General features: G+C 38.5%; 1 protein-coding gene across 1 annotated transcript in view; it reads left to right on the top strand.

Annotated features, from left to right (window-relative positions):
* RALYL (RALY RNA binding protein like) overlaps positions 1 to 12,345 on the top strand; it is a 65,360-nt gene that overhangs the window by 47,878 nt on the left and 5,137 nt on the right. The window contains exons 4-6 of the mRNA XM_035891427.1: positions 2,248 to 2,411; positions 3,065 to 3,145; positions 10,803 to 10,916. Coding sequence (XP_035747320.1) covers positions 2,248 to 2,411; positions 3,065 to 3,145; positions 10,803 to 10,916 — 359 coding nt within the window. The remainder of the gene's footprint in view (positions 1 to 2,247; positions 2,412 to 3,064; positions 3,146 to 10,802; positions 10,917 to 12,345) is intronic.

The following is a 12,345-nucleotide window of genomic DNA, read 5'->3' as shown; positions in this document are numbered from 1 at the left end:
AAGCTGATGAAGGGTCTGGAGCACAAGTCTTCTGAGGAGCGGCTGAGGGAACTGGGGTTTTTTAGCCTGAAGAAAAGGAGGCTCAGGGGAGACCTAAAAGGAGGTTGTAATGAGGTGGGTGTCAGTCTCTTCTCATAAGTAACAAGTGATAGAACAAGGGGAAGTGGACTCAAGTTGCTCCAGGGGAGGTTTCAATTGGACTTTAGGACAAATGCCTTCTGTGAAAGGGTTGTCAATCATTGGAACAGGCTGCCCAGAGAGGTGGTGGAGTCACCATTCCTGAAGGCGTTCAAAAAACATGTAGAAGTGGCACTTCGGGACATGGTTTAGTAGGCTTGGTGGTGTTGGGTTAATGGTTGGACTTGATGATCCTGGAGGTCTTTTCCAACCTTAATAATTCTATGAAAGAATTGCTTTAGAACTAAGCACTTCTGTTTATGATTTCTGATATTGCAAGCACAAGGAAAACAAGCAGGTTACTTCAAAACTGATAAAAGAATTTTTTTTTTTAAAGAAAGCATATAATTGAAACATGTAGAACTTGGTGCAACAAAATACCAGGCCTTACATAATTTAAAAAATAAAAATAAGAACAGTAATATTAGATAACAGTCCTTTTACATATTTCAAAAAAGGAGGCATAGTTTTGCATTTCACTACATGCTCATAAGCATGAACTATTGGAAACTACAAAAAAATCACCTTTGAAGGAATAATTGCATGATGGTCTTTTGCATGATTGTTTACAGTTCTTCTGAGACATTTTGTTCCAGTAACGTCACATGGGAGAATGTGACAAATCAGCAAATTATCCAATATGATAAATGATGAATGACAAAAAAGAATAATATTTCTATTAAAAGTCAATTTTTTTTTTATGTTCATCTTCATACATAATTGTTTAGTTATGCTCACAATGGCTAGAAACTGCCTATTCAGTAAGAATATCCAAGGCCATGGAGTTCAAGTTCAGTGGGAATGACAGGATCTCTGTGACACATTTTGTAGGCAGCTGTGGAAAAGGAGGGACCTGGTTTTATTATCTGTAGAATTATGGTACAAGCAACATTAATGAACCTGGATTTAAGCATTAGGTATTTACTTGCCCGAAAATGGGCTAGAAGACTTTCTACTTCCTGTTCAGCATGCTGCTAGACACTGTGATGAGTGAATTACTGTTTCTTGTGTGTCTGTTTTCAGATGTGTATCTATCTGCCCAGATGGGTGACAGTAGTCAGAACTGTGAAAATTAAACACGCAGTTATAAATTTCCATAATTACAAGTTGCAAGTATCATTTGAAAGAAACTCAAGAATATTTTGCGAGAATGTTGCTTGTCCCTCTACGTCAGTCTCAGAACTGGAAATCTTAATTTTTTGAACTTTCTTATCCTAACTGGTCTTATTCAAAGCTCATAGCTTTTATGTGCTAAATATATCGGTAGCTTTGATTACCTTTTCTAGTGAATTTATTTTCTTCTACAGAGGTTAGTTAGCTGCTGTTGATAAGTGTGGGTTTAGGATTGGGGTATTCTGTTTGGAAACACTAACTCATTTTAGTTGTAGAGTATCATTTTATTGACTGTAGTGGTAATTCTCTGAATATCTACATGCTACAGTGGTTTTGGTTTGAACATGACTTTTATTAAGCATGCTTGGTTATTTTAGTGATTCTACAACAATTTTTTCTTCAATAAAGATAACGTATGCTGGGACCTCTTTTCTATGCATTCAGAAAGACATACAGGTCCCTCACTATAAAGACTCTTGTTCTTTTACAAACTGCAGAATATTTCTTTATGGTGATGGTTGCCTTCAGAAAAGTTAATTTCTTTTTCTACCTATAAGGATAGCAGATAGAAAACTAGAATTTAAGCCATGAATATAACAAAGGAGCTGAAATGTCGCCACAACAAAATGTACTGCTGTTAGTTGTGCACAATGAAATGGTGTGGACCTGTGGAAAGAAGGTTATGGATTTTCCATACTGAAAATATCAGAGTCCCATAATGCATGTCTCATTTAAATTATGAAAGAAATCTGAGCTATGCACTGGTCTGTGACTGAAATCTGAATATGGCACTTAATGTGCATAGATCCTTGAAATCTAATTTGACTGTGATATAAAGTGATTACAGTTTCAGAGGGTAATTTTCTCAAAGATAACATGAAAATTTAGTTGACAGGGCTTCCATGACATGAAATCACAGAAGGTTTTATGGAGTCCAACTGACTTAATCTTTTCTAGGTTGTTTGATTACCACAGCCGTGTCCCACCACCACCCCGTGCAGTGATTCCACTGAAGCGTCCTCGTGTGGCTGTGACAACAACTCGCAGAGGCAAAGGGGTTTTCTCCATGAAAGGAGCATCACGATCCACCTCAAGTGGGGCTTCTTCCTCAGGATCCAAATGTGAGTTGCTCATATCAGTTGGATATTATTGAAACAACGATCCTAGTAATTTCTACAAGCAGACAGCTTCCACTATATAGCTCTGCTATAGCCATTTCCTACCCTCTGCCTTTAGCTTGAAAAACTGGTTTGATTACCAAAGCTGCCATGCCTTTCCTGCAAGTCAAAGACCACACTGATGTAAATTTTGAAGGAAATCCCTTCCACAACATTCGACCTACAGTTCACTCCCTTGGCTTAAGAAGAAGCCCATTTAAAATCTCCTACCATCCTGACTGCTTATGCATCATGAGGTCTTGTGAACAGCTGATAATAAAGCAAAGCTAACAGAGCTGTTATAGATAGAGGCACACTGATTTCTGATGAGACTTGAGGATTGTATGTGAGTTGGTGAGAGGTGGGGGGTGGTGGGGGCGGGGGAGGTTGTGTTGTGTGTGCTTTTTTTGTCAAATTCCTCTGAGGTTAGAAAGAGGCAAAGTTCTAAATGGAGGGCAAAACAGTGTTGGCAACTCGGGATTATTCAACCCTTCCATAGTGAGTTGGCCTTAGAAGAGCTGATGAACAATAGGCATTCCCTCCTCCAAGCTCACTAAGCTCCCCACCCCATAAGTACTGTCCTGGGAACTTCATCTTCCTCTCCGTGCATCTTTCAGCACCCACCTGTCTTCCCCTGCCCCTTATGTGGAGTGATACTGTCCTTGGAAGCGTCACTGGAAGAGGAAGAGAAAGATCAGGTAGGGATCAGATATTAGAAAGAATGAAGGGACTTCAATAAGGCACTTGCAGTACCAGACTGGCCAACAACACATCATGCTGGCTTACACACAACCATGAAATAACTGAATCCATCAACACTACACTTTACTGGAACAGGGATTAATTATGCCTTTGACTTGAGCCAATTATATATTCTGTTTGAATAACTATGCAAATCACACACTAGCATCTAACAAAGAAGATGGACCTCTAGTGAGCCCACTAGGATCCATTCTTGATCTTATTCTATGAACCAGTGGTATCCAAGACCTTGAAAGAAAACATATAATAAATATGCACATGACTGAAAGAATGGAAATACGATAAACAGAGGAAGAGACAATGTTTTACACCGAGGAACAAGGAGCTCAGGCCATTACTTGGAAAGGATAACATTCTAAGAAAGGGAGTCTTGGCTGTACAGTCAAATCACACACAAGTCTCCAGTGAATAAATTGGCTGGATGCCCTTTACTAATAATGGGAGCTTTGATACCTACCACAGAGGAAGACATCTAAATTTAGGTGTCATATTATGGAGCTCACTCACACGCTGAGAGGGTGGCTGGGAGTAGCAACACTTCCTTTGTTCTCTGGAGGATGAACATGAGTCTAGACGTTTTCATACACATCTTGAACTAATCCACTTGTCCATTGCTATTTTTTTTCTTTCCTTGATATTTTAAGTAATGAATTATGATTTCTTATATTAATTTAAAAGAAAGCATACAGCTCAAGACCTTCACTTTAGTAGACTTTAATTTAAATTATTTTCTTAGTCTTTTCCAGCCCTGAGTCTTTGGGTTTTCACATAGTGAATCAAATCTTCAGTAAGTACATACACTTAGAGGATCATTCATTAGATATCCTTTGTTCATCCTTTACTGTTGTCTTATCCATATGAAAAGTTAGTAGTATTAATGCATTCAATTAACTAACTGTCCTAAAGCATGGTCTAATGAGAATGGGCTTTTTTTACTGACTTTGCCTTGAGAAGACGAATAATTTTCAGATAAGTTTCTTTATATATGTTTTTTGTTGTCTAGATTTTTGTTGTCAAATTCTTCTAGAGAACTGAGGACCTTATTATATCCCAATAGATGTCAAGGAAATCTCTCACCCAGCAGTTTGGATTTTCATTGTAGTGAATAGGACATAGCATATTACATTAACATATAGATATCTGTTCCTCAGAATAACCATCAAATATGTTTCATTATTTATTCTGCATTTCAGAAAATGTTTCATAGTACAATGTCAGGACTTAAGTAATGCATAACGTAGATTATAGAATTCAGCCCTAGACTGAGTACCCATAGCCACTTGCTAGAAGACGTTCAAAAAACCACCTGCCTAACATGGCAAATGTTGCAGAACCTGTAAATTATTTAATGGAAGTGCAATCAGGAGTGTAGAGATCCTAACAGACAGTGTTATGCCCCGGTGAAAATATCCTTCAATGTATTCAGGTGTGATGTGATTTCTAAAAATGTCTTAGAGCTCCAGGTGACATGATCATCCTTGGATCCAGCTCTTTAACACTGAAGGGAGATCTGCAAGATGCATCACTAAAAATGTGACTTGACTTTTTGACCCCTGTGGGGTTGCCACCCTCCGTTCTTTACAATGACAATTGGAACACAACTGCAGAGACCATTTATCGTGCTGCAATAAATCGCAGAAAGTTTTCTTTCTGCATGCAGTGCACCTATAAAAGGAGTCAGACACACAGTATAAAGACTTTCATGCCTGATTTCCCCATAGAATTTCTTCCCTTTTTGTCAAGTCCAACCAACCCATCATAAAGGTAGAAACATGATTTTGTTGACTTGGACAGGAACGTAATCAGCTTATTGTAAGACGTTTATCAGAGAAATAACTGAGCCATTCCCTAAGGGGCTTCAAGTTGGAAAGTAGAGAATGTGTGTTTTGTGGCTTCTTTTGCCACTTTATTGGAAAAGTTGGTTATATTGAATTGTGGGATGAAGCAATTTAATATTTTGTTGCACCTCACTCTACACTGCTAATCTTAACCCCTTGAACCAATGCATTGTTGATTTTAATTGTAATTTATTGCTAGTTAAATAAAGGATCTCTTCAATACGGAGAAACATAGTTTGTGGGAAGGACGATATTTTGGGTTTTAATGAAATTCAAGGCTGTAAAACAGCTTAATTGCAGGTTCACAATTAACTATGTCAAAATGGTATTGCCTGTGCTTGAAAGATTTCCCCCCCCAAAGAACAAAACTCTTATGAGATCACATCCACTAACAGACTTTTGAGACTTGGGTAGAAATCTCATAGACATAACTGTTCTCATAGCTGTTCTCCACACTCCGACTGGATCCAGAAAATAAACCCATATATGTAGTATTAAGTGTCAGAACACAGGGGACTCCTCAGTGAAATTACCAGGATTGGAGGGACTCAGTTCTGAAAACCAGCAATCTAAAGACAGAAGTTTTCCGTGGCACACAGCAAAGATGTTATAAAAACATAATAGCAAAACTGCCTTGCTTACTGATGAGTATATCTACAAAAATAATGTCTGCCCTACAGTGCAGTAAAATTTTCTTCTACCGAGAAGTGGCAATATGTGTTCTAAATTTGCTTCCAAAACACAAAATAAATCAGGAGGATTTGATTTCTTTTCAGAATCTATAACTTTTCAAGGATCATCTGAAAACATTTTGTTTTCTTCTTATTCCAAAGACTAGAAAAAAATAAATCAGTCTTTCCACATTATCAGAAGTAACTCACAAAATGAAACATGGTGTGGAAACTACACATAGCAGTTCTTCATGGTAATGGTAGGAAGCAGTAGATGCAGAATGCTATTTAGAACTGGGGAAAACTCACTTTTTCTGACAATACAGAAACTGAAGCTCTTGGAGTATGCATTTTCATTTTATGCATCTTAAGACAGGAGGAAAACACTAATCAAATTTTTTATACCCTGTGTGCTTGAGATTAAGGAGTAGACACTTAAGATGGTACAATATGTACTGAATTATACCTTTAAATTAATTCATTTTGACCTTTTTAGTTTATATTTAGCTTTATCAGCTAACCCATTTTTCAGTGAAATCCAAAGTAATACAATATGATAAAATATTTTATATTAAATATGAAGGGCTTAGATAAAAATACATGACATTTCTTTCCAAAGGAATCTGAATCATGATTTGTGGATGAATCAATTTGTAGTTATGGAAAAAATGTTTCACAAATACAGTTGTAATTCAACAGCAGCAATTTCATTTCTAAAAATGTGATCTACCTCAATTTTAAATTGTTTGTTTTGAGCTGGATACAGTTTGTCTCCTTTGGTGCTAGATGTTTCAATGAAAGATGCATTCTGGAAGGCCCTTGTATTCCTGGCAGAGGGCTGGAAAGGGTCACTGAATCTAATTCCTTACTGTGGCAAGTAGCCACATCATCTAATCCTTTAAACGCCATCTTAAAGCTAGTTGGGGTTTGATTTTTGTCTGTCTCTGTTTCTTCTAATTTCCAGCTTAAATTTGTTTCTCATTTGTTCATATCCATTTGTTGTGCCAACACTGTCTCAACTTAAAAGTTTTATTTCCTTTTACCTTCTTTTGTCTTAGGCAAACAAGCAAAACTCTTTTGTCACACTACAGGCTTTCCATCTGCATGGTCACGTTCATGGCCCTTCTCCCCACGTACCTGCCAGAATTCCGTGGTTCAACTTCTACACATTATTCCAGCTGAGCTTTCAGCAGGTCCTTGCACAATGGCATTGCACTTCCCCATCTTTAGCAATATATCATTTGACACATGCTAGCACTAGATTTCTCTCTTATGGCTGCAGTTAAGTGATAGCCTATTGTCCACCTGAGACCACGACTGCACCCATGGATAATTCTATTACTGCCTTTTTCAGCTGATGAGCTTCCATGTTAAGAGTAGGAGTTCTGCTGTTAGTCATTCAAATGCAGGACTTTTTTTCAGTGCAATGGTGTTTCATCTTCCTTCTAACGTAGCGTTCCTTAAAATCACCTGACTCCTCCTTCCATTCCAGTTCACTCTGAATAGATGATACCTTCCAATTTCATGTAATCAGCCATTTTTACCTGTTTATTTACTTTTTTGCATCAAATTTGCTGAAAATATTCAGCCATTTTGGTGCCAGTGCTTGAGGAATTTCATTAGTAATTTCTTTCCCTTCCAATACATGCATTTCTGTCACCTGCTGGCCTTTTCTTATCTGCTAATAGGAAAAAGAAAAAAAAAAAAAAAAAAAAAAAAACAGAAAGCTACTTTTTTTTCTTGGACACATGCAGCTCTGGTTTCATGTTTATCGACAGCTTTATTTCTTGCCTGAGATCAATTTAAAAAAAAAAAAAATCCGTGAAGCTTTAAAGGAGAATTTATATACCAAAAAGCAGGACACCTGAAATAGAGTATTTACAGTCTTTACATTTTGTCTTTTTCATAACACTGTGCTTAAAAAACCTAAAGTTCTTCCCAAGCTTTATACCACAGAATTGCAGAATTGTTGAGGTTGGAAGGGATCTCTGGAGCTCATCTGGTCCAACTGCCCTGCTCAAGCAGAGGCAACTATAGCAGGTTTCCCAGGACTGTGTCCAAACAGCTTTTGAATACCTCCAAGAATGGAGACTCCACAGCCTCTCTGGGATGCATGTGCAAGCATTTGACCACCCTCACAGGGAAAAAAAAACCAACAAAAAAAAAAGCTGCTTCTTTATTTAGATGGAATTTCATGTGCTTTAATTTGTGTCAATGGTCTTTGACATGTTAGTGCGCACTACTGAGAAGAGTCTGGCTTTGTCTTCTTCATTCCCTCTTGTACTGGGGAGCCCAGAACTGGACACAGTACTCCAGATGTGGCCTCACCAGTGCTAAGTAGAGGGGAAGGATCATCTCCCTCCACCTGCTGGCAACACTCCTCTTAATGCAATCCAGGATGTGGATGCCCTTCTTTATCACAAGGGTGCATTGCTGGCTCATGTTCAGCTAATTCTTCATCAGGACCCTTCATAATTTGCCTTTAGTAATTGCTGCTTACTAAAGAAATACCCAGTACAATATAACTGAGAATGGATTTTCTCTAGGAGAATGATTTTGAAGATTTTTACTGCAAATTAAGAAAGTAAGCAACTCAAATAACTACACCATCACAATGTTGGAACCAGGGTGAAAACTTGGAACTTGTGCAGATTTGTTGAAAATCTTTCACCTTTTTAGTGCTAACTTGAAGTGATTGTCTGTATGATGGAATCTCTTAATGACCTTATTAAATGTGAATGATAAATTGCAGATTCAGTGACTAAAGCTTGAGAAAATAGTTTTGGCATAGGGGAATCTTGCAAGGTAGCAACAAAGCTACTCCGCTGTTTATAGAATCTTTGCTTGCTGTTGAATCCCCACTGTTTTGTCTGCGTTGACTCTGATGCGGTCTTCTTCCCAAACTGATTTCTCACTGAGACACCACAGGGGAGCCCCTGTCAAGCAGAAGGTTTGACCTGAGTTGAACAGTAGCCCTACGTATGTGCCTGTTTCTTCACCAGATTCAGAAGTGCAAATGTTTTCTGCTTGGCTTTTTAGACTGGCAACAAATCTCATGAAGTCCTTGTGGTGTCTCTTCTGACTTCTTTTAGCCTTGGCAAGGCTGCAGTTTGCCAGTCAAGGGACCACCTCTAACACAACAGCTTGGATGCACCAGATCTGTTGCCAGCTGGCTTCATAGAAGGCTGCTGCAGACACTTAGCATTCCCCATTGGAGAGATTCATACCATTTCACCCTGGAATCTGCGCCACTTTGCTACTCCAGCACAGACCAACCACTGCCCCCAGGGAAGCAGTAACCTTCTAAATATATAGTTGTCAGAATCTTAACACTTTGTTACAGATCTGGGGGATTGAACAGTGACCCGTTATTTCTCCAAGAACATTTTAAGGCCTTGCTCTATAAATACACTGAATAATTCCATCAAATACCATATAGCATATAAGGGTCTAGCACAAAGGTTACTTTTAAGCTTTGTTCTCTAAGGCATACCATTCATCCAAGATGAGATCAGAGATTTCAGCCTATGACAGTGTGAGATACGTAATTTCTCAATATAAGCACATGATTAAACAAGTTCATTACCGCATATAGTAACCTACTGCCTTTAACTGACTTCTTGTAACTATAATGCACATGACCGAAACTCTAAAATAAAAAGGCTTGGTTTCAACCTCAGTGAATATGCTCCAAGTTTGCAGTAAAGCTGATTTAGAAGCAAGCACATACACATTTACTACCACTGAAGCAGGTGGTAGCTTGCCTGCACATTTCACCATCAGATTTTGACTGTCCAATAAAAAATACCTATGAGACACCATGATGAGATACATACTCATGAGCCAATAAACAGGACTGATTGATAAGGCAAGGTGCAGCCAGAAGATCCTTTGGGTAGAAAGGGAACGCATCCTTCTCCATGGCAGAACATCTCTTTTCCCAAGCTCACTAAGGGCTCTCCCACTGCTCTGGGTACACACCCCACAGCCAATGCACATCCTGCTTCATCAGCTGTAAGGATGGAAGAGTAATACTGCTCAGTGCTTTTCCATTGCCAGTCCCTCACAGTTTAAGGTGATGGCTATTTCTTCCTACAAGAGTTGTAAGAGTAACAGCTGTGTTACCTACTCTTGATGGCATGGCTCAAATAAATGGCTTTATTTTCCCATGCTAGCAGAGGGTTCCCATTTTCTCCTCTTCACCTTTTCAACATGATATGCTAGCGCAGATGGGGCAAGTCAATCTGTCTGAACTATGTTCTGAGCATCAAAACACATCCTGATAATGCCATAATAATGAGATCATTCATGTGTGCTGCAGTGCTGTTTCTTCTGAAGCCAAAACACCACCAAAGCAGTTACTCCTTCTTACATTAGACAACAAGAGTGAAATAATGCACATAAACAAAGAGTAATACAATGCAACAAAGATCTGGAAACTTCAGCTCTTAATTTTTTGGCATTGCCTCCATGACCCTGGATGTGATCATAAAAAGAAATATTTTCATATGTTACCTATAGCTGGGAAAAGTACAAGAAACAGAACTGAAAGCAATAATACCTAACACCTTGCATTGCAATGAAATTGTTGACTGGAACAAAACACTGAATTCCTGGGTCCCTAGCATTTATGTTACCGTTCACTCTTGTTGAATACCTACAGCTACTGTGAGGGATCTTTTTATTATTGTTGTTATTATTACAAAACAGTTCAGCAAAATAACATTGCAAGACTGTGAACCGTCACTCATATTTGAATCATTCTTTCACTATAGGATGTTTTTCAGTAAAAGTTACTTGGATTTACTAAGAATGCCCTTGAGATATTTTGCCTGAAATGCTTATTAAAGAACAATACACCTCACATAACCCCTTGCCAACGATGGTTTAGTATCTTGTGATTTCCCAGGATTCAGCATTTTTAACTAACAATGTTCATTGTAAAAGTTAAATCTCAAAAAATACTGAAAAAAATGAGAGAGTAGACCTTTGCTACAGAGGAAAGAAAAAAGAATGTGTTTTGTTTACGGGGGGCTGCAAATATAGTTTACTTCATGTTTTCCATCTTTGCTCTCTTTCCACAGTGAAATCAGATGAGTTGCAAACAATCAAGAAGGAATTAACCCAAATAAAAACAAAAATTGACTCCTTGCTAGGGAGACTGGAAAAGATTGAAAAGCAGCAAAAAGCTGAAGCAGGTAGGTGAAAGCAATTTGTTGTCACATGAATTAAATTAGAACCTTGTTATCAGTCAAGCAAACAGACCAGAGAGAACAGAAGCCTTCCCGAAATTTTGCTACATAATGGAGGCCTGAAGCAAGGTAAATTAACTCTCAGGTAGAATTGTTGGAAGGATAAATTAATAAATTTCACAGAGCATGCAACATCATTTCAAAAATTGTTTTCTATGGTGTAGTAGGAAAAAAAATAAAATAAAAGTTTCTTATTAGATGTCCTGGAGACAAAACATTACTAAAAAATTGACTGAACAGAATTAAGTTAGAGTTTGTTGACCTTGGGGATGCTTGTGCTATCCACATTAAGAATTATTAGATGTTCTATATCAGGATTTATTGCCTGGGCAATAGGCAATAGTCACAAGTTGTAACAAGGGAAATTCCTATTTGATATAGGGAAAAGAGATGCAACTAAGCAGTACAGCAGGTTGCCCAGAGAGGCTGTAGTAGCTCCATCCTTGGAGACTTTCAAAACTCATTGGGCCAAGGCCTCATGGACCTGGACCAAACTTGGAGTTTGGCCCTGCTTTGAAGAGGGGTTGGACTTGGAGAGTCCAGAGACCCCTTCCAACCTAAGCTATTGTGTGAGGCTGTGACACCTCTTTAAAACTGGCTAAAAACCTCTAGTTCAGCTTTTCTCTGGCTTGAAATGTTTTGTTTTGAGGCAAACCTTGGGAATGACAAAATCCAACACTGCTTTTTAATTTAATCAAGATCTTTACTTCTATCATTGCAGTGATCATTTTGTTAGTTGAATGATCTTACCTGGCAGCATTTTAAAGCCATACTGAGCAGCTATAAGGAATTTAGAAGGTTGTATTTTCACCACAGTATATATACAAAACAATCTCAGTTCTTACCACTGTCTATGCTATTTCCTTGGCTATTTCCTTATAAATCACCTGGTATACCTCTGTACAGGAGCTGTGTAGTAGCAAGCTGATTTTGATGAGAGCCAGAGGAGAAGTGGAAGCCTTATCTCATGAAAAATCTCAGTGTCCCTATTTTTTTCCCCCTCCATTTCTGATGAATTTTTTAATGTATTTTGTGTGAATTATGTGAAAGAAATTCTGCCTCAAAATCCTCAGCTGCCTAGGTGTATAGAATCATAGAATTATAGAATGTTTTGGGTTGGAAGGGACCCCTTAGAGGTCATCTAGTCCAACCCCCCTGCACTGAGCAGGGACACTGCTAACTAGATCAGGTTGCTCAGAGTCCCGTACAACCTGGCCTTGAATGTTCCCAGGGATGGGGCCTCCACCACCTCCCTGGGCAACCTGTTCCAGTGTTTCACCACCCTCATTGTAAAGAATTTCTTCCTTATATCCAGTCTAAACCTACCCTGGTTTAGTTCAAAACCATTACCCCTTGTCCTGTCACAGCTGGCCCT

The sequence above is a fragment of the Egretta garzetta genome, unplaced genomic scaffold (genome assembly GCF_000687185.1).
Source record: "Egretta garzetta isolate BGI_Z169 unplaced genomic scaffold, ASM68718v1 scaffold793, whole genome shotgun sequence".
Classification (NCBI taxonomy): Eukaryota; Metazoa; Chordata; class Aves; order Pelecaniformes; family Ardeidae; genus Egretta; species Egretta garzetta.
Note: the sequence above shows the minus strand (reverse complement) of the source record. Positions and strands in the feature narration are given on the sequence as shown.